The sequence below is a fragment of the Tyto alba genome, unplaced genomic scaffold, assembly GCF_018691265.1.
Source record: "Tyto alba isolate M040663 unplaced genomic scaffold, T.alba_DEE_v4.0 Super-Scaffold_14, whole genome shotgun sequence".
Taxonomy (NCBI): Eukaryota; Metazoa; Chordata; class Aves; order Strigiformes; family Tytonidae; genus Tyto; species Tyto alba.
In genome coordinates, this window is record NW_024881276.1 from 44,136,732 (window position 1) to 44,156,445 (window position 19,714).

General features: G+C 48.1%; 1 protein-coding gene across 3 annotated transcripts in view; it reads right to left on the bottom strand.

Moving 5' to 3' along the window:
• Positions 1 to 307: 307 nt before the first annotated feature.
• The window catches only part of ILDR2 (immunoglobulin like domain containing receptor 2), a 35,806-nt gene continuing 16,399 nt past the window's right edge, over positions 308 to 19,714 (bottom strand). The window contains exons 4-10 of one of the 3 annotated variants that reach the window (XM_032988249.2): positions 17,014 to 17,070; positions 11,974 to 12,120; positions 11,038 to 11,214; positions 5,757 to 5,873; positions 3,492 to 3,702; positions 1,905 to 2,595; positions 308 to 1,071 (exon numbers count right to left, since the gene is read on the bottom strand). In XM_032988249.2, coding sequence (XP_032844140.1) covers positions 1,036 to 1,071; positions 1,905 to 2,595; positions 3,492 to 3,702; positions 5,757 to 5,873; positions 11,038 to 11,214; positions 11,974 to 12,120; positions 17,014 to 17,070 — 1,436 coding nt within the window. In that variant the 3' untranslated portion in view covers positions 308 to 1,035. The remainder of the gene's footprint in view (positions 1,072 to 1,904; positions 2,596 to 3,491; positions 3,703 to 5,756; positions 5,874 to 11,037; positions 11,215 to 11,973; positions 12,121 to 17,013; positions 17,071 to 19,714) is intronic. The other 2 variants (XM_032988250.2, XM_032988251.2) reach the window with 2 other exon arrangements.

Genomic DNA, 19,714 nt, shown 5'->3' on the forward strand with positions numbered 1-19,714 from the left:
TCTCTTCAGTGTCTGGGAACAATGACCAGAAAGGAATAATACCAGTAGCACAGAAAGAAGTTCCACAGCTGCCCTCTCACTGAGACTTTCCCCTTTTTGTTCCTGTAAAACAAAAAGGCCACTCACTACGCAGAGATGCCTGGTGGTGTTGGAAGCAGCGTGCCAGCAAGGCTGGAGCACCGCTCATGATACGGTGGGGTAGATATTCCTGCCTGAAGCTGTGCAGGGTCATAGCTCAGCTGCAAGGAAATGCAACTGTATCAAAACAGATCACAGTTAGGGATGGGGGAAAAAACACATCATGCTCTCATCACAATAAAAGCTACTTTGATCCACTTTCAAAACAATGTATCAATCTCACCTGCAACTCTCATCACACAATGAACAGAACTAAATATATTGAACAAACCAGCCCGTAATTGTCCTTCTCTCTGTTCAGCCCTTGCCCAAGTAACACGTCATCAGTCCTTTTCTATAGTGTCTGAAAGGGTATAGATTTTCTTTCACGATTTAGGGCCTGATCAGCTGGAGGCAGTCTGCAGCTGTAAGAACAAGGCCTCCTCCCAACATGGGGATGATACAGAAAAGGCTTTAGGTATAAGTATGGAGACAATTTTGTTTCAAACAGAGAGCTGAGGAGACAGAGAGAGCAAGAGGAATGCACGCAAGCCTCTCTCTGCACATGAAAAGGGGCAGGAGGCACAAAGGCAGCCTCGCGTGTAGTTCAGGGCTGCAGGGACAGTAGGGACGTGGCTGCCTTCCAGCGCAGAACGGAGGGCACTGGAAAACAGGGTGCCGAAGACAGCCCTGGCCTCGTTTTCCTGGCAGACTCCCAGAGCCTCTGAGATCGAGTGCTGTTCATGGGAGCCTGTCTCTTAGAAAAGCCTCTGCTCCTGCGATGAAACAACTGAAAGAGTCCACAGCTGATGGCTGCGAAGGTTCACGGAGGCTCGTCTTGCTTGTTGCTCTGTATCTTTTCCGCTGCAAGTCACCTCTTGGTGTCCAGTCCATCAACATGGCACGTCCACAACAACTTCAAACCACAAGGGACATCCTCGTTGGGAAATCGTTCTGAGAGGAAAGAGAGAAGATTATTGTCAACAGGAAAGCACCCGTGGAATGGACAAAGAGATGGACATGGCTTTGACAGAGACACAACCAGACAGCAACAACTTTGTCTACTCCCACCCCTTTCCTGTCTCACACATGCCACTTAAGCTCAGTCCAAGCTGCTCTAGTGACAAAGTCTCGCTCACGGAGCAGACTTCAGCCAGCTCCCCTTCCCCAACAACCACGAACTCATCAGTCCCCACTAGCCCGGACTGTGGCAGGACACTCTGCACTTGCTGGTGTCCTGTGTGAGGGGTGCCTCTGGCACGCGTGGCCCCTACATGTGCGCATGGTCACGCACCCGCAGAAGTCCGTCATCCCACCCCTTTCAGAAAGACAAGGTCTCTTACACCGTGCCTTGAAGCTACCAGCCCTGTCCCAGTTCAGAACAACAGAGCCTCCCGACCCTTCCGTAACAGCGATCAAGGCCAAAGCAATGCTCTGTAATTTCTGCAAGCCCTGGTAAGTTCCCTTCCCTACCACGATCCTCCTAAACCCTAGATAAACTCCCACTCCCTTGGATCACCAGGCCACAGATGCCAAAAACATCCCTTACCTGCCCTGCTCCAGGCCCATCTGGCTTTCCCCTCCATTATGAAGTCCTGTGTAGGAGCTATTTCTCTTTCTGGCCTCCTACACCCACAGTGACTCCCCTCATCTAGGGTTCCCCAAACTCGAATTCCAGACTTTACCCTCCCGCAGACCCCCCTTGCCCGTCAACTCCCGTTAGTAACCCCTGCCTGGCGGCTCCCCACTCAGCCTGTTTGGATCAGGAGCACCAGACACGGCCTCACAGTTTTCTTGGGGTCCTTTTTCCTCTTCTTGTCAGAGGCGTTGAGGTAGGCCTGCTCCCTGGCCCTGTACGAAGGGCCTCGGCTCAGCTCCCTCTCGCTGTACGGGGGCAGGCTGTCCTCCCCCTCCTCCTGCTGAGGCGGCGGTGGCGGCTGCTGCGCCTGCTGCTGCGACTTCTCGGCTTTGTAGGTAGAGGGTGGTGACCAGGCATAGTATGTTCCCCCTCCTCTCTGGCTGGGCTGCGAGCTCAGCTTTGAGGGGGTCTCGCAACGGTCACCGCTCTCATCGTAGCTCCGGGATTTCCTCTCCAAGACGCTGCTGAGGTAGGAGTGATCGTATTTCTGGCTGCCTCCGGGCGTCCGGCTCACCAGCCTGGGCAGGTGCTTCTCCTCGTGGGCCCGTCTCCGGGGGGGGCTATATGACCAGCCCCGATCCGAGTCCGTCAGCGGCTCTCGGTTCCCTCTGCTCCGCTTGGTGTAGTACTCCTCCATGGAGCTGTCCTGGTGGGGCAGCCCTCCGCTGCGGCCGCCGTGCGACTCTGACCGCTCGAAACGCCGAGTCTCCTGGCTGTCTGCCCGCCGGGTCCGCTGGCTGTAGGACTCTGCAAAGGCTGCCAGCTCGTCCATCGAGACGGCCGGCACTCCCACAGAGAAACTCTTACGGGACAACATCTCGGACTTGGATCTCTGCTGGCTGGAGGAGGGAAGGGGTAGTGTTAGAGGGCAGGACTCAGCTGCGCTCATCCCCTCGGCTGCCTTCACAGACAGCGGAGGGAAACAGTCATTCCTGGGGCACGACTCGTCTGACCTGTTTTCATCATCTTCTGTAAGAAGAGATGTATTACATCCTCAGAATCCCTGCTTCTCGCAGCTTAGTGCGGATAGCTCACTCTACATGTCTAATGTTACCCGAGATTAACCCCAAAGTCCTCATCCTCCAGTATGCAGGGCTGGACCTCCTTCTCCTTGGCCCCAAAGCTTGCAGGTGTATCTCCTGCTGGGAAAACCCAAGAGCCTGGCTACAGAGGCCCATAGCAGGGCCAACTGAAAGCAGGTTTAAAGAGAGTGAGCTGGCACAATAGCCCAGTACTGAGGGAAGGAAATCCCTGCCGTTGCTTTCAGGAGCCTGGGCTGTTAGTATGTGAGAGAAAAATGCAGTATCTCTCTTCTAGGCACCAGAGTGCCAGTCCTTTAGGCCCGGAGTAGAGGTCTCACTGCACCAAAGCACCAGGGTGTGACTTCTAATAAAGCACACCAGCACTGGCAAGTGCTGGAGAGATCTGGTACAAATCTCAAGAGCACTTTGAGAAGGGCGGCTTGGTTTCTTATTGATCTCTTTTACATCTCACCTGGAGTGGGGCTGGTACCTAGCTTTGCAGCTGGGTAGGCTTCAGGAGGCTTGTGGGAATCAGATTCATTCTGGCCTCATCTACTGCCATCTCCAGATTTTATGTTTCTCTCTAACCCTTCTGTCCTGCTAAACAGAACCAGAGTAGCAGGAAATGGAGAAGAGCTACCAGCCCATCTGTCCCTTCCCCTTTCTTTACGACTTTGCCAGGTACAGCTGCCTCCCAACACAGCACTCCTCACCTGTGCCGGAAACTGTCCCGCTCATCTCTGTAATCGGAGACAGCCTGCGACCTTGACGTGCTGCCCCCACCAACCACTCCTGCCCAGTACTCAGCATCACCATCCAGGTCCCCCGCAGCAGGCAGAGGTTTCCTTCGCACCTGGCGGTAGGGCTGCCGGAAGTTCAAGTCCTCTTCGTGCAAAGAGCTGAGTTCAGAGATGGTGTTGTTATCTGCAGGGGCGGTTGCAGAAAAGAAGTGAGATAGGCGTCACCTGATCGCATGTGTGAGCGAGGAGGAGAGGACAGGAGGGCTGTGGTGAGCCCAGCTGCAGCCTTTTCAGGAAGAAGCTGAGCTACCCGTCGTAGAAAAAGATCAAAATGGAACCCAAGGCCCTTCTCCAAACCCTTGACTGATCCTGCCCAAGACTCCTGAGGCTCAGTTTGGACATAGAGCTGCTGTTAGACCTACGGGTTTTCTGAACTGGTAGCTAGCAGCCAAGTGGGATATTCTAAGGGCGTTGCAAATGGCATCAGATGCCTTTGCTCCAGATAACGGCGTTCAGCCTTCATGCAGAAATCCACCCCTCAGCCCTGCTGCAGTAACACATGTGAGCTCTCCACCCTTGCGAGGTGGGCACCCAGCTTGGTAGAACATCATCACAGCAGTTGTGCCACCTCCCTCCTTTCCTGGTGTGAGACAGGCTGGCTTTAGATTTGGCCTGACTTGCCCAGCTAAAACAAAACCAACCCCCTCAAAAAAAGATTAAGAAAAAAGTAAGAGACTGTGTGAATCACTGTCAGTCTCTACCCCGTCAAGCACACTGACATCTGGAGGCCTAACGTACCAATCTGGAGAGGTCTTTTTATAGTAAATCTTGTGGGTGGAGAAGACAGTGTGCTCAGCAATGACTGTTTTAGAAGTATATATAATTTGTTAGTTATGCCTAATCTGTACAGAGCTTTGATGTAGTGTCAGTCCCTAAAGCCCTTGCCTTCATTGATTTGCAGGATCTCACGCGTCTGTTTTAAATGAGCCTCTACCAGTGCTTAATGTGAGTTAATTCTGTGTGAGCTAAATGCTGCCTGGAGGAACTGAGCCCCCAGCCCTTTGGCTCCCCACAGAACTGCTAGAGGACAAAGAGCAGCACTGCAAGCCCTCCTCATGCACACACCTTGTCCTGCCACTGCACCCTATTCACCATCCTCCTCCCCTTCACCTGCAGTTGTCTTGACTGCCAAGTTGTCAGAAGCTGGCAAATGGTCTAGAGCACAAGTCTTATGAGAAGCGGCTGAGGGAATGGGTTGGTTAGCTTGCAGAACAGGAGACTGAGGGGAGACCTTATTGCTCTCTAGAACCACCTGAAAGGAGGTTGTAGCAGGGTGGGTGTTGGTCTCTTCTCCCAGGTAACAAGCGATAGGATGAGAGGAAATGGCCTCAAGTTGCACTAGGAGAGGTTTAGATTGGATATTAGGAAAAATTTCCTCACTGAAAGGGTTGTCAAGCACTGGAACAGGCTGCCCAAGTGGTTGAGTCACCAGCCCTGGAGGTATTTAAAAGATGTGTAGATGTGGTGCTTAGGGACATGGTTTAGTGCTGGATTTGGCTGTGCTAGGTTAACAGTTGGACTTGATGATCTTAAAGGTCTTTTCCAACCTGAATGACGCTACAGTTCTATACTGATGTGTGCACCACCTCTGATTTTATGTTGACCAGTGTCACAAAATCTGACGATCTTGAGTCTTGTAGTCCCTGCTCCTTCTACAGGGCAATGACCTGTTACTATTCCAAACTACCTTTCTGCATTCTTCAAACCATGCTGTCATCATTGCAACCTACAAACCACGCTTTCCATAACATCATCCCTCCTATTTTGCCATGCTGGGAATTTACAGGCACTGCACTATAAGACATATTGAAATTGTGAGGACAATATCCCACCTATTAACACACCACAGGCCATAGAAGGCATGAGTATGGACTTGACTTTTCAGATGTTGATGATCCAAAAGTTTAATTATCCAAGTGGACAATTTTCATGAGCATATGACTATCCCTCACCTTGTTTGCTCTAATTAAGGATGATTAAGTAAAGAGCAAATCTTTACAAACAGAACATACCTGTAGATGCTGAAAATCTAGACTATGTGCCCCAAGCACCATATCCTGGACATCATATCCTAGAGGCTGGCTCTAGGGGAAAGCCAGTGAACTTTTAACTATGAATTTACAGTCTTTTTCAGTTCAGTGGGGAAAAAAAAAAAATCAAACCATGCTTGTTCCTCACATCGTTCTCGCATCCTCCTAGCTGGGTCAAACTGAGCCAGTTCTTTCTCGACATAGTACAGCACCTTCATGGAGTCCCTTTCCTTGTCAGTCTGAATCCTGTACCCTTTGCGCACCGCTAGGGAGAAAAGAAGAGCATTAGAAGAAAACACATTTAAGTCCAAGGAGACTTTCCGACAATATTGCTTTTATAGTTGAGGTCACATCTGCAAGCAGGTAGGCTGCGTCTTCCAAAACAGAGCGAGTCAGTCCTTCCCTCAGAAGAAATTTGTCTATAACGTGGGATGTGAAGTTGTGACCAGCTGCGTCATTTATAAAGTTTGCAGTAACAGCAAAAATGGTTTGGAAATGTCCAATCTGTACAACCAAACGCATCAAGTGGTGTCATCGCCACACAGTGATTCCACCTCCCACAAAGGATGGAGGAGAGAAAAGTAGCATTCATTTCCCCTTCCTCAGCACTACAGAGAGGATTCGTCATGGTATGAGAGCAGCAGTCCCAGAAGATGAGGCTTCCTCTCTGCAGCAGGGGCCGTCAGCTCCCAGTCTGCAGGGGAAACAGGTGTCTAAGCATTTGGGAGCTGTCAACTCTGCAGGACCATTCCGCCCTCCCCCATCCCTATGAATTCTGCTCACACAGGTTGAAGAGCATGTGGTAGGAGAAGCTCCAGAGAATACAGAAGAAAACACAGAAAGTCCCACAAAGCACATCACACTGCTTTGAGATTTATACCAAATCCAATGATGGGGCCAATCAGGTCACTGGGTAACTGAAACTGCCTGCTTGGGTGTTCTTTACATGCTTTATTTTACAGAAAAGGTATGTCTTACACATACATTAAGTGCTTGACTCCTGGGATTACTCCATTTGCAAGGGAAGTCTGGACAGCTTTTTCAGCTTTTCCACATTCCTGAGTGTAGAAAAGAAGCCCCTACACACCTGGAGCCACAGCAGCTCTAACTCTGGCAGACTGGCTCCACGCACACTTTACCTCCTAACCCTATGAACAGCCCGACTACCTCAAGGCAGGTCTATAGTCAGCAGCAGAGAACTCCACCTGTCAGGACTTTGAAGAAAATAAGGCTTTTATAGCAGATTATTCAAGAAAGGTCTCAGCCTGGGGCTATTTCAAGATTGACAGAAACACAGGTCTAAGTACAAAAGAGACTACAACCCTCAAACTCAGCCTCATTAGAGGACTGTCCTGAGGACAATTCACTTAGCACTACAAAATGGAACCTGTGTGCCCTGCATGGGGTTAGTATGTTCCCCTGTGTGAATACTGCAGCGTTGCAGGAGTGCTCCTCATGTAGCACCATTTAAACACATGGACGGTGGTTTGGAGCCAACCTGTTCTGTTTTATCCCACACCCCAATAAATCAAGCTACTAACATATGGGTTTGGTAGTACCTTGCATAGTATGTGCACTGCGTGGGCTGAACAAGGACTTGGCAGAGGTATTCTTAGGCACCTTCTGTCCTACACTGCTACGCCTGTGTCTGTGTACTATTAAATAACCATGCTCTGCTTCAGAAACGGCTGTGCCACAGAAGTGGGTAGAATGATACCTGTAATAATCCTGCAAGTTGCTCAGGAGGAAGTGCTTTACTGTGGGTTTTGATTGCGCACATGTAAGGTAAGTAACTACATCTTGAAATATTACCTTGTGTATCTGTACTTGGGAAAGGTATTAGATGTTAAAACATAGTATGGGTCTACCAGGGCCCTGCTTTCAGCGTGTCTCCTGATAGCTTAGCTGACAGCAGTCTGGAGTTTTGCTCTGTTTTATTACCCCCAGGAATGTGTGCACAGTGACTGCAAATGCACGCAGTGATTTACAGAACATGAGGAACGCTGCCTCTGCCTTCCAAAGTAGAAGACCAACACGTCCCTTGAAGTGAGCTTGCTGCTATGAAGCGGGGCTGGATCGGCGGGCGCCAGAAGCGATGACTCCTGCTGCACTGCGTGAGACACAGCAAGGTGAGCTCTCCTCACCATCGTGGGTGACGTCTGTCTGACACCTTGCCAGGAAAGAGGCCTCCGGCTATTCTTTCTTCTAATGTGCCTACTAGGAAGACAGCTAAGCTACAACCTCATTGATACACAGGCCAGCAAACAACCCTCAGCTGGAAATGACTCTGACCTACTAATAATGTTTGGGGAACTTGAACAGGCAGCTTCCAGACTCCGTCTCCCCAGTGCCACTACTCATGCTGAGGCTGTGCCAAATATCTATTTGGGCAACATCTATAGCTCCAGGAACCGATGGAGAATACACTAGGCTTCATGCTAGCTTCACGCCTGACTTGCTATTGCAGCTGTGTATCAAAAGGCAAATGAATTTCTTGGTTAATTCTGTAAGCATCCAGAAATTAACTTTGGATTTAAATCTGCAAAGATGACAGCGAACAGCTCATAAAAAAGTATTTTCCCTTACAGATGAACTATATTTTGTCTCTACATTTATTTATTAAATACTTCCCACAATGATACTGACTGTTCAACTTATTAAATCTCCTTAGTATTCCTTCATGTGAGAACCAAAGATATTATTGCTTCCTCCTCACACCCTTCTTTATCTGTAAAGTGCCATAACCCTTTAATAAGGTCTGAATATTTGTAGGCCCATCTTAATTATAAGGGAATAAAGATGCAGAGACGTTACCCACTTGTCCAGAACCATATACTGAAGTCAAAAGGAATGGAACATTCTTCCCTGTGAGACCATATTTTCTTCTCCTGAACAGTTCATAAATTTCTAATGTTTAATTTGTATTTAACTAGAGACTTTTTTTATTCTTCTGTGGGTGGAACCAAGTCAGCCAAAACTGTAAGCTGTTTCACTCCCCAGAAAGGACAGCACTACTGTTTTTTCAGACAAGTGTGGTCAGGAAGTAAATGATGTCTCATCCCTATACTCTTTCCATATTAAAGGTCTAGAGTGCGGCTCTTGGATCAAAAGCTTCCCTGTGTGCATGGTTTAAGGAATCTATGCAAGAGTCTCCAGGTAACCACTGCGTTTAAAATAGACAGAGCATACTTCCTAACTTCTGCGTTTCCAACACTCTTCTAAGTAAACCCAAGCTTTCAGCTCTCTTTTTTTCCCTGTTCAGCTCTAAGTTTAGGATGGAGTTCCCAGGCTTCGCTGGATCTTTGTCACATGGCTTTTATGTAACCCTAGACAAATTTTCTAAATATAATGCCTGAGTTTGCTCACTAGATCACCTCACAGGGGCCATTTATAAGCACAGAAACTATCTAGGGCAAAGGCTATCCCTTTTAGCCTGGCAGTCAGGATTCGAGAATCCTCCAGTCTCTGCCCTCCAGCACTTCTGATCCCAATTTTCTAAATAAACTTGACAAAAAGGTCCAAGTCTCAAAGCTACCAAGTTTCAGACAAACCTACTACACTGGCTGCGTGGAGGACACAGAGACCGTAATTAGTGCTCCTTCCAAAAAAAGGCTTTTATTATAAACTCAACCATTACCTGTTTTGTCTAGCTTGCTGTCTGGCCAACCATCAAATAAGTAGCTTGGAACAGCCACATTATGTTTTCTCTTCTACAGCCTGTAATTAGGGGATATTCTGGCACTGTGGAGGACCTTAGGAGAAAAGGAACAGGGTGCAGGGTATCACCCTTCCTTAGCTCCACAGTTCAAGGAACACCTTTAACAACAGGTGCATGCTCTAAGCGTTTGTCCATATTATTTTTAAAAAATATTAATTAAAAATAAAAAAACCTTAAGAACCTCTGTTGTCTTGCCACAACAGTTAAAACTCTGTAATAATGGTTTTATTTGCAACACACGGTATTTCCTGTCAAGTCCTGAGTTGAGGGATTAAGTCCAGCTAGATGATTTGGATTATATAATAAATGCTTCTTTCTGTGTAATGAACATGGGATGCTAAGAGCCGTTCCAATTGGTAACAAACACATCCACAATTTTTCATTCTGCATTTGTGCTCTGCTAGTAATGTACAGCAAAGATGAGACTGGGGCTGTGATCTGACTCTTAAAATATCCCTGGAGTTCCCATGGCCAACACCAAGCTCTGCATGCAGTAACATTTTTCACAGGAAGAAAAAGATTAAGCACTGGGCTGTCATTTATCATTTTCTGACAAAGGTTTTTGAATTGGATACATTCTGCTTTGGATCAGTGATTGATTTATTTCCTATTTCAAAATGCTCTACTGCAGAGCTCTGTTTTGATTTCAGTGGGGAAAAAAAGGTATGACTGTTGAAGGAAAATACTTTCTGTAATTCCAGAAAGGTTAATACACTGACTGGGGCAGCAGAGCGATGTGTACGGTTGTTCCAAAAGCTTAATTATTTGATTATGCTACTTGATCTTGTTTTTTTCTGAAGTGACTTATCAACACATTGTCATGAGCAAATTCAACAATTGATAATTAGTGCGGTGCTTTGAAATCAGACATGTGGCTGGATCAATGGCAAACACACTGTGTCAGTACGGTGACTCTGCATTGATGAGAGTCACTTCTGCTGCAGCATGTTTGAATTTAGACATCCACTCTGATCCTGAAATGCTAGCATGTGTCTAAATAGCTACCCTTTTTTTCCTTGATGGCAGCTTCCTTTGCAGCGGGAGAAGTGACCCCAACCAAGACACAGTCGTCTTACTGACACTCTATGTCTGACATTGATCCACGAGTCCCTTCTAGTTAGAAGCCTTTTATCACTCACATTTCACAAATGGAAAGGCTGAACAAAAAAAGTGACCTACTGACTTCTGTAAGGCAGGGGAGGGGGTCCAGCCCCAGATGCTCTTGGGCATAAACGCTGAGGGAGCATGGCCCCGTGCCCAGAATGCCACGGGGACAGTAAAACACACTGCAGCAAAAACTGCTGCCAGAGAACAAGCAGTGCCCTACAGAGGGTAGGAAAAACAGTTTACCAAGAAAGACCAGCTTGCAAGGCATCAGCTCTAAGGGGAAAATGGCCACTGCCTCTGTTCTGCTCAAATCACCTTCATTCTTTTGTCCTCCACAAGCAAACGCTTGCAGCAGTAATGAGAGGTGTCCCAGGCATGAACCTGGCCTCGCATTCCCTGTTGGCCTAATTAGGCACCCACAAACTGACACCGTACTGATGGCACTAGAAAAGTTGGACCATGTGGCCCTCAGAGATGCAAATGTCATTGTCAGAGCCAGGATTAAAATGCAGTTTTCTCTGTGTTTCTTCTGTTCATACCACTCTACCAGCGACAATCATTCCTCCCTTTCCCAGCCCTGCTCCCAGTAAAAGGACTGAATTACCATTTTGGCTTCCTCCACTGGAGTCACTTGGGGCTAAGGGAGGTGGGTGCGACTTATCCATCAGCACAGCAGGAGACGGGACGCCAGCTACGGGAACACTGGGTATGTAGTATGGACCGGGCATGGTAGAGACTGCAGGAGGGTACCCAGCTTTTGCTGCCTTGCCCGCTACATACACTGAAAAAGAAAAAGAACAGCAGTCAGCATCACAGCAGCCTCCCACAGACCCACACGGCACGTGGCCGAAATCCACACATCACCAACGTTGGCGACAACCCAGAAGGAGACAACTGGACAAATGAAATGACAAGGACCAATCTCAATTTCTCTAAGCCTCAAAGGGCACCGAGGGAAATCTGAAAAATGCGCACAGCAGCTCAGACAAGCACTGCAAGATGCCCAGCCACCAACCGAAGGACATTCAGCATGTTACAGCCAGTGGTGTTACCGCTGCCATGACTTAGTGTCAGTTTAGCTTTAAAAACAACAGATGACTCAAGTAGCAGGGATGAGGCTCATGGAAGTTGACAGATCTGCCTGAGCCTGACCAGGAACCTTGCTGGGTTGCAATGATTTTGCACTGTTGTAGAGGTCAGCTGCTTTGCATTGCTGGCAAGAAACCTCCCAGGATGCTCTTAGCTCTGACCCACAGCATTCCCTGACACAACAACAACTTTGAAAGGGGAGCATGACACTTTGGAGAAGCAAGCACACCTGCCAAGGCAGGGAGGGCGCACGGAATTACATTGTTAATTAACTTTGAGCGCTCAACCCTTGACCAATAGGTCAGATGCTTCACTCCCTAAGAACTAGTTCTTAGTCAAGCAAAGCGCTCAGGGCAAAGGAAGCAATATTAGCAGATTCTTCCCCTGTTCTGCCGGGAAGCAGAAGTAGTGCGTGAGAAGCTTGGCACCAGGTTTGGACGGGGTGACTCACACGCCCGGGGACAGCAGCAGGACTCGGGACAGCAGGGGCAGCGGACGTAACAGCAGCAGCTGTGTGGGCAGCACTGGCACCAGCAGATCCCCACCAGGAGGAAGAACAGGAACGCCCCCAGGATCACCAGGCCCACAAAGACCCACTCTGGAAAACAAGGGGAGAAAGGGAGATACAGGATTGCAGTCACTGTGGATGGGAACATATGCAACACCCTCCCAGGGGCAAGCACAGGGCAAAATCGGTGAAAAATAGAAGTGGATTCCCCGCAGGTCTAGGACTATGCCCCCCTCTGTGTGGAAGCAGAAATGGCACACGACAGTGAGAAATGGAGCTACAGAAATGTGGTCCCTTCTTGCGACATCTCTGGCTGGCTGAGAGGCGAGCAGGACAGAGGCAGGAGCCCCGGTTCCCCAGCACAGAACTCTTCACCCCACAGCAGACCTGTACAAATGCTGCAGGAGATGCTCCATGAGCATTTGGATCTCATCAAAGGCTCATTCTTCCCAGCCATGTTCGTGCCCTGCTTATGTGTTTGTTCCCTAACCATATTCTAGTTTTAATGGGACAAACGATGGTGAAAAGAATGCTATAAATAGCCCAGTAAATGTGCCAGGCCTGCCCCTTCGCAACTAGGCCCACGCATGCAATTATTCTTTTGAATGTGCCGAACGAACATCCTATTCAGGCGCTGCAGCCAGCCAGGAAACCTAACAACCACTTTTTTTTTTTACCCTGCTGAAGCCTCACATGATGTCTGCCAGGCCCCGAAAGGGAGCAGCTGAAAAACACCCTACAAGTGAAAGCACAGAAGAGCTGGTCCACAAATCTCAGGATAGGAGTTGAATGGGACGGGGAGCGAGAAGAGGTTTCTCAGCTTCGCTGCTGGGAAATCTGCAGCAGCAGCAGCAGCAGCCGTGGTGGGAGCAGGTGCCCTGCCCATGCCCAGGTCCCGGCTCTGCATCTGGCCACCCTGTGCTTTGCAGGGAATCGCACACACACGGCTGCACCTACTGCCACACGGGAATTTCCTGGATTAAGGGAATGGTCAGTGAACGCATCTGGACTTGCACGTGGGTTGGAGCAATCCCAAGGACAACCACAGGCTGGGCAATGAGTGGCTTGAGAGCAGCCCTGGGGAGAAGGACCTGGAGGTGTTAGTGGAAGGAAAACTGACTGTGAGCCAGCAATGTGCACTCACAGCCCAGGAAGTCAGCCACATCCTGGGCTGCATCGAGCAGTGTGGCCAGCAGGTCGAGGGAGGGGATTTCCTCCTCTACTCTGCTCTCATGAGACCCCACTGGGAGCACTGTGTCCAGTTCTGGGGCCCCCAACATAAGAAGGACATGGACCTGCTCGAGCAGGTCCAGAGGAGGCCACGAAGATGACCAGGGGGCTGGAGCACCTCCCCTGTGAGGCCAGGCTGAGAGAGCTGGGGTTGTTCAGCCTGGAGAAGAGAAGGCTCCAGGGAGACCTTACAGCGGCCTGCCAGTGCTTAAAGGGGGCTGCAGGGAAGGTGGGGAGGGACTCTTTGTCAGGGAGTGTAGTGATAGGGCAAAGAGTAACAGTTTTAAACTGGAAAAGGGTTGATTTAGATTAGATATTAGGAAGAAATTCTTCCCTGTGAGGGTGGTGAGGCACTGGCACAGGGTGCCCAGAGCAGCTGTGGCTGCCCCCTCCCTGGAAGGGTTCAAGGCCAGACTGGACGGGGCTGGGAGCAACCTGGGCTGGGGGAAGGTGTCCCTGCCCGTGGCAGGGGGGTTGGAACTAGATGGTCTTTAAGGTCCCTTCCAACCCAAACCATTCTGTGATTCTGTGATGCTATGAAATGTCAAGACTCTGAACGTATAGGAGGCCTGAAGTTGGTTATACATCAGATCGATGCAAGAACCCTATCTAGAAGTCAGACCCTGGTGGGGAGACTCCAAGTGTACCCAGGTGGTTACTCAACCACCTGTGAAACACAGGAAGAAAGCAAAGAAAAAAGCAGCAGGCCACTGTTTCCAAACGTAAGTCCAGCGTCCACTAAGGGGTCTCTCAGTACATTATTACTGAAGATCAAGAAGTATTTATACAAGGATTGCAATGCGAGTACAGGAGCACACTGTAAAAACAGTGCACATCTCACCCATGTCGCTAAGCTGAAAAGTCAAGGAAAAACATTCCACTTGGAACAATCAAAACAGAAGCTTTTTCTAGTTTTTAATAAAATGCAAAAATAAGAAGTGTCATTTTTGATTCATCCACAGCATTCTGTTTGAACAAAAGTAAAATTCTTTGCTTTGTTGCAGTTTTCCTTAAGTCTTTTACATGCCATTTTTCATCTAGAACATAAAATTTCCCTTAAAAAATGGCAGTGAAAGATCTGGCATTTACAAATCAAAATACTTCATTTCAGAAGTGTCAAGTGAAATGTTTTGTATCTTTTGAACATTTTATTTCTTTTTTGGCTGAAACAGATGAATTTCATTTCAATTTTCAGATCATTTTGGTCCTTGTGGAGTAATTTTATTTGATGAAGTTAGTATATGCTGAGAAGGAAATGGCTGGAGGGAAGCATTCATGAATGGAAAAGTAAGAGCTGAGAGATTACTGGTACAGTTCCACAAGTGTCAGTTCTAGGAGCTATCTTATTTAATATTTTCATTAATGACCTCGACACAGAAAATAAGAATGTGTTAATGTATCCTCACGGTAAAAGGCAGGGAAGCATTGTCACTAAAGATGAAGACTGGGATATGTTACAGAAAGCTCCAGTTGTCTTTGGGCCTACAATAAGAAACATGAAATACAGTAATATACTAAATTTCAAGGTATGCAGCAATACTTTCAAGGTCACATGTTCAGATTAAGAACAGTTTCTGTTTTGAACAGGACTTCATTAGCTGAAAACAACTGAAAAAGATCCAGTATACTGCTCCATCATAGGACATCTGTGACCACTTAAGCAGTATAGACACAAAAATGGCAAATGTAATCTTATGCCCAATAGAGGAGCAATTTCAAGAAGCGTTAAGGAAATATTAATGCCATCATACAAGGCCTCCATGTAACTTCATCTGAAGTTACTGATGTTATACAGCTCTGGTCATCTTTGTACAAGAAAAGCTGAATTCAGGTTGGAGCTGATGCAAAGCAGGGATCTGAGAGGATGAAGGGACTCAATAGCCTGCCTTGCAGCAGGAGAGCTGAAGCTTGCTTCATTAGTTTACTAAAAAGCACATCAAAGAACGTGATCCAGTGGGGGAGAGGAAGGCCAAACCCAGACTTCTCTCGGGATAGCAAGCAAGACTGTCCTTTCCAGTCCTGTACTTCCTGATCTACGGCAATCCAAGCAGGGCAACACCTCAGGGGGTTTTTCTTTTGTCATGTTCTTATCTTTTTCTCCAGGACCATCACTGATACAGAGAAGGTGGCAAAATAGTATCACATCACAGAAGTGGCCAGCCACAGCTATGCAATGAAGCTCACATGTCAACAGTTCACAACCACTCCATAAAGGGTAAAAGCCTGGTAGAGGAAAAAAACAAACAGCAAGTCCATTCTAAGTGTCTTTGTGGTCTCTCTGAAAATGTGCTAGAAGTATAACAGGAGCTCAGATTAGTATGTCCATTGCACATTGCAAGATACTCGCTCAGCTAAAGCAGTGGATGTTTGAAGTCAGTGACCCAGTTACAGGGACCTATGAATCAGGTAGGATTTTACTTCACAAGAAGTTAGTCCATTTGCTTCTCTGATGAGGTTAAGAAAACAGCAAAAGAGCCTGCTGGCTCCTCCTTTATGCACAAAACTGGGATTCAACCAGTTCTGCATACAGCTATGCAACCCTGAGGTTCAAATGAATACCAAGCTGAAATGCTGTGTGTCCTTGCTACCTGGAAACTACTGTTTTGGTCTTACAGGAGCATCTGCTTTTGTTTATGCAGGTAACAGGCAATGCTGACAGATGAAATGTGGTTTGCTGCTACCTTTTACACTTTCTTCTTATTTATGCCCATGCAGTGAGGGTACCAGAAAGTGACCTGGCTGACACACAAAAAATTTATACCCATTCAATAAAATTGTAAATAGTGGGGGGGAAAAAAGTGTTAGGCGACAGAGAATCAACCTCTGAAAAGACCAATCCCTCTCCTGCCATGCTGAACTTCCAGGGAGCTTTGGGTTACACTGGAGGTGGGGGAGTGTCTGCCTTCTCTCCATTTTCATCTCTGGCACAGGCTTGAAAATAGCTTCACACGTTTATGTGGAGTTGCATTTTTGCACAAATGTGTGAAAGAAACACTCCCTGGGCACCGTCAGGGGATGATCAGATGACTCAAGGGCTAAATGTTCTCACAGCTTTTCCCTCTCAAGGACAATCTGTTGCACAGTCTCCGTTTCCTCTGCGAGGAGCGCCAGAACTTGTGGCTCTCATTAGTTTGGCTAGCAAGGGATTTATCGTGGGCACAGACCTTTCACATCTGGTCCAACCACCTGGTGTTACCTAGACAGTGCCCTGGCCACGCAGCACAAGGGGGGCTGCGCCACTGATGGGTTGCTAACCAGTGCTCTATTTCTAGCACCTCCTGCACTACCATCTGTGGTGATGGCTGTGACGGTACCCACAGGATAGGGTCTGGGGAGCGGAACTTACTGCTGCACGAGAGCAGCTGAGGTACAAAGCCATATGGGCACACGAGGCTGCAGAGGTCTTGCAGGCCGGGGCAGCGTTACTTTTGTGCTAGCAGGGGGAGAGCGGGGAGCTTGATATAAAACCTCCCCTGAACAGCGCTGGCATTTCTGCTCTCACGCTGACCCTGGCAGGACACCAACCATCTCTGCATGTTGGCTCCCAGCGTGGCCGTTCCTCCCCCAAGTCCCAGCATCAGCTCTCTCAGATCTCAACCCAACACACCTTTCCAGTAAGCGATAGGTTTTTCTCTTTTTGTCCCCAGATAAAACACACGCGCGAGTGAAACGTACACCACAAAGATGCTGCAGAAGGATAAACAGACAATATGACAGAGGACTGGGTGATTGAAGGGTGAAATGACTGAATACCTGGCATAATCTCCACAGCAAAACTGGGCAAGAGATCAGCAAGCAGCCCTGTCCTGCCTAGAAAAGACAGAAGGAGGAGAACAAGGAGAGAGGTTACTGCAAGAAAAACACACTCCCCAGCCCCTGCTTTAGGCTCCAGTCCCCTTCCTCATCAGCCCACTTGCACTCTGTTAAGTGAATTCCTATCAATCATAGATGTCATCCTGCTCGATGCCTGGTGTCTGCCTCTGCACTTCTGCCATTTCTGTGTCCTTGCATTTTATCTTTATCAGGAGAGCTGGGGGGAAAGAATCTGGAACAGAGCTTCTCCAATCTAGGCACAAAATGACAAGAAGAGGGAGGTCCCCTTAGCGTGGTTACACGGAAACATCTTTCTGGAATTATTCTACACATGCAAAAAGCTCCTGGAAATGCACAACAGCCCTCAAACAGAAGGATTTAGTTTACTTTTAAAAGGTACTGATATAGTTTAGATGGATGTGAAACATCTTTAACCCAAGGCTCCTGACAAGTCAGCCACATGCAACCAACACCCGTGGGTGGTGCCCTCCATGTGGGGCTCTGAAACTGCAAAGACAGCCCCAGGAAAGGAGTCTTGAGGCATGACCGTATGTGCTACTTATTTCAGGATGCATGAGCAACTCGGTGAGATTGTGTGATGTAAGGTCAACTCTCAAGCAAAGCAAAGTAAAAAAAAAAAAAAAAAAAAAAAAAAAAAGGGCAAGTCAACTTCTAATTTATAACTGAATTACAAACAAAATCCAAGCCCAAAGGCAGCTTGGTTCCTATTTTTTTTGGCACTGAACATCTGGGATATTTCTAATATGCCGCAAACATCCTGCACGGTGTTCAGCTATAATTTACACACACCTGTGCATCAGCAGAACTGCCCTATGTGCAGCTGTGCTGTGTACTGTTTTATATAGCACCAGGATCATGCTAGGTTTTTTAAAGACAGGCACAAAGTAGGAGAGCTGCACTCTGAAGAGAGACATACATTGTGGGTGTAACATAACAGAAGCAGCTAAGGGTAAGCCAGTGCAAAAGTGGTAGAAAGCTACCTTTAACCTCCCCACATGCCCTTCAGGTCCTGCACTAAGCAGCACTCAGACACAATGATGAACTGGATTCCAAGTTCCTTGAGCTCTAGTCTGTCCTTGAAGCGTGTTATAATCAAACTCCCACTGTCCGTTTTTTCTCAGTGCTTCAAGCAGAGGTTCTGTAGAGATCAAAAATCCACACGGATGCCTGCTGGAGCCATAATAAACATAGTCTGAATGCAGGCAGTGCTTTGCAACCAGTTGCAACTCATCAAAGCTGTCTAGTACTCACAGTAACTCCATCATGATGAGGTGCTCCTGAAGCCTTAGCAAAAGATACAATGCTGATCCTTCAGATAATTTACTGTTTTGAAGGAGGACTCTTGCCATCAGTCTACTGCAACATTTTCATCTACATATACAAAGAGTTTCATGACATTCTTTGCAGTACATTTTCTGGAAGGATCAAGTGTCCAAACTTCTCACAGCTAGCTTGTTATGGGAAAGTGCTCATACATGCTTTCTGCCCACAAGATATAGGCACATATACAACATATGTGTGGCTTAAGTCTTGGGTGCCACAAGTGGGCTCCAAACACATGCAACAAATGTATACCTTGCATCACAGTATGCTAGATTTATGTTCCATGTGCATATTAAATATATTCCTTATTTTCCCAGCATGCACAAAAAAATATGCAATTCTTGCACAGGCCTCTGTGTGTGTATGTGAACAACATACACATGAACCACAGGCACGCAGAACATAGGGGCAGACACAGGCATGCAGCTTGCCTCCCATGTGTTATTATCTCTGCACAAGCTCACGTGCAGCCCTAGTCCGAGAGCAGGCGCCAATGGACACATATCTGGAGATATGTAGCTAATTGAGGGTTGGGATTTGTGGTAGCAGAAGTAAGGGAGTGACACCTATCAAAAACGACAGCTCCATCTCATGAGTCCAAATAGGCGCCTGCTTTGTTTTGAACCTACCCGAAGAGCCTAGATCCCTGCTAGTGCTGGGTCTTACGGTGCCTCCTGATTTCCAGGAGGAACGACAAGTTCAAGGGGGAAGAAGCATCCCTCAAAAATAACAATGCTTGAGGACTTGGCAACTTGTTACAAAGACGACAAAAGTGGTTCCTCTGTGGTACCTACGAGAAGTGAAGTATTTCCCTGCTTGTGCAGCCTCACTCCTCTGCTCTGCTGAGTATCTGCATAGGGAATTTGCTCCCCCTGCCCTGCCAGTGCCCGCGCAGCCCCGGGGGCCCCAGAGCCACCATCGGGGAATGCACAAAGCCCAGGAGGGCCCGAGGCAGCAGCAAACCCCACCACGGCTCAGCCTGAACCCTGTTGCCTTGACTAGCCCAGCTGACAGCCAGCAAGCACAAAGCCTGACTCCGGACTGCCGTGCCCCCAGCGGCTTTCAACGCACCCTGGGCCCCCCGCCCCGTCCTGGGCTGAATTAATCCACCCATAAAGCTTCCCCACAACCATGCGCTTGCCCCCGTTAGCAGGAGAAGCCAACAGGAGGGGGGGGGGGGCTGCCCGCTGCCATGGCTGCCCTGCAGTTGCCACGGCAACGGGAGGCTCCCCGCCACTGCCCCTCGCTGAAGGCGACACTCCTGCCGCCGCAACAAGTGGAGCAAAAGCACCCACCC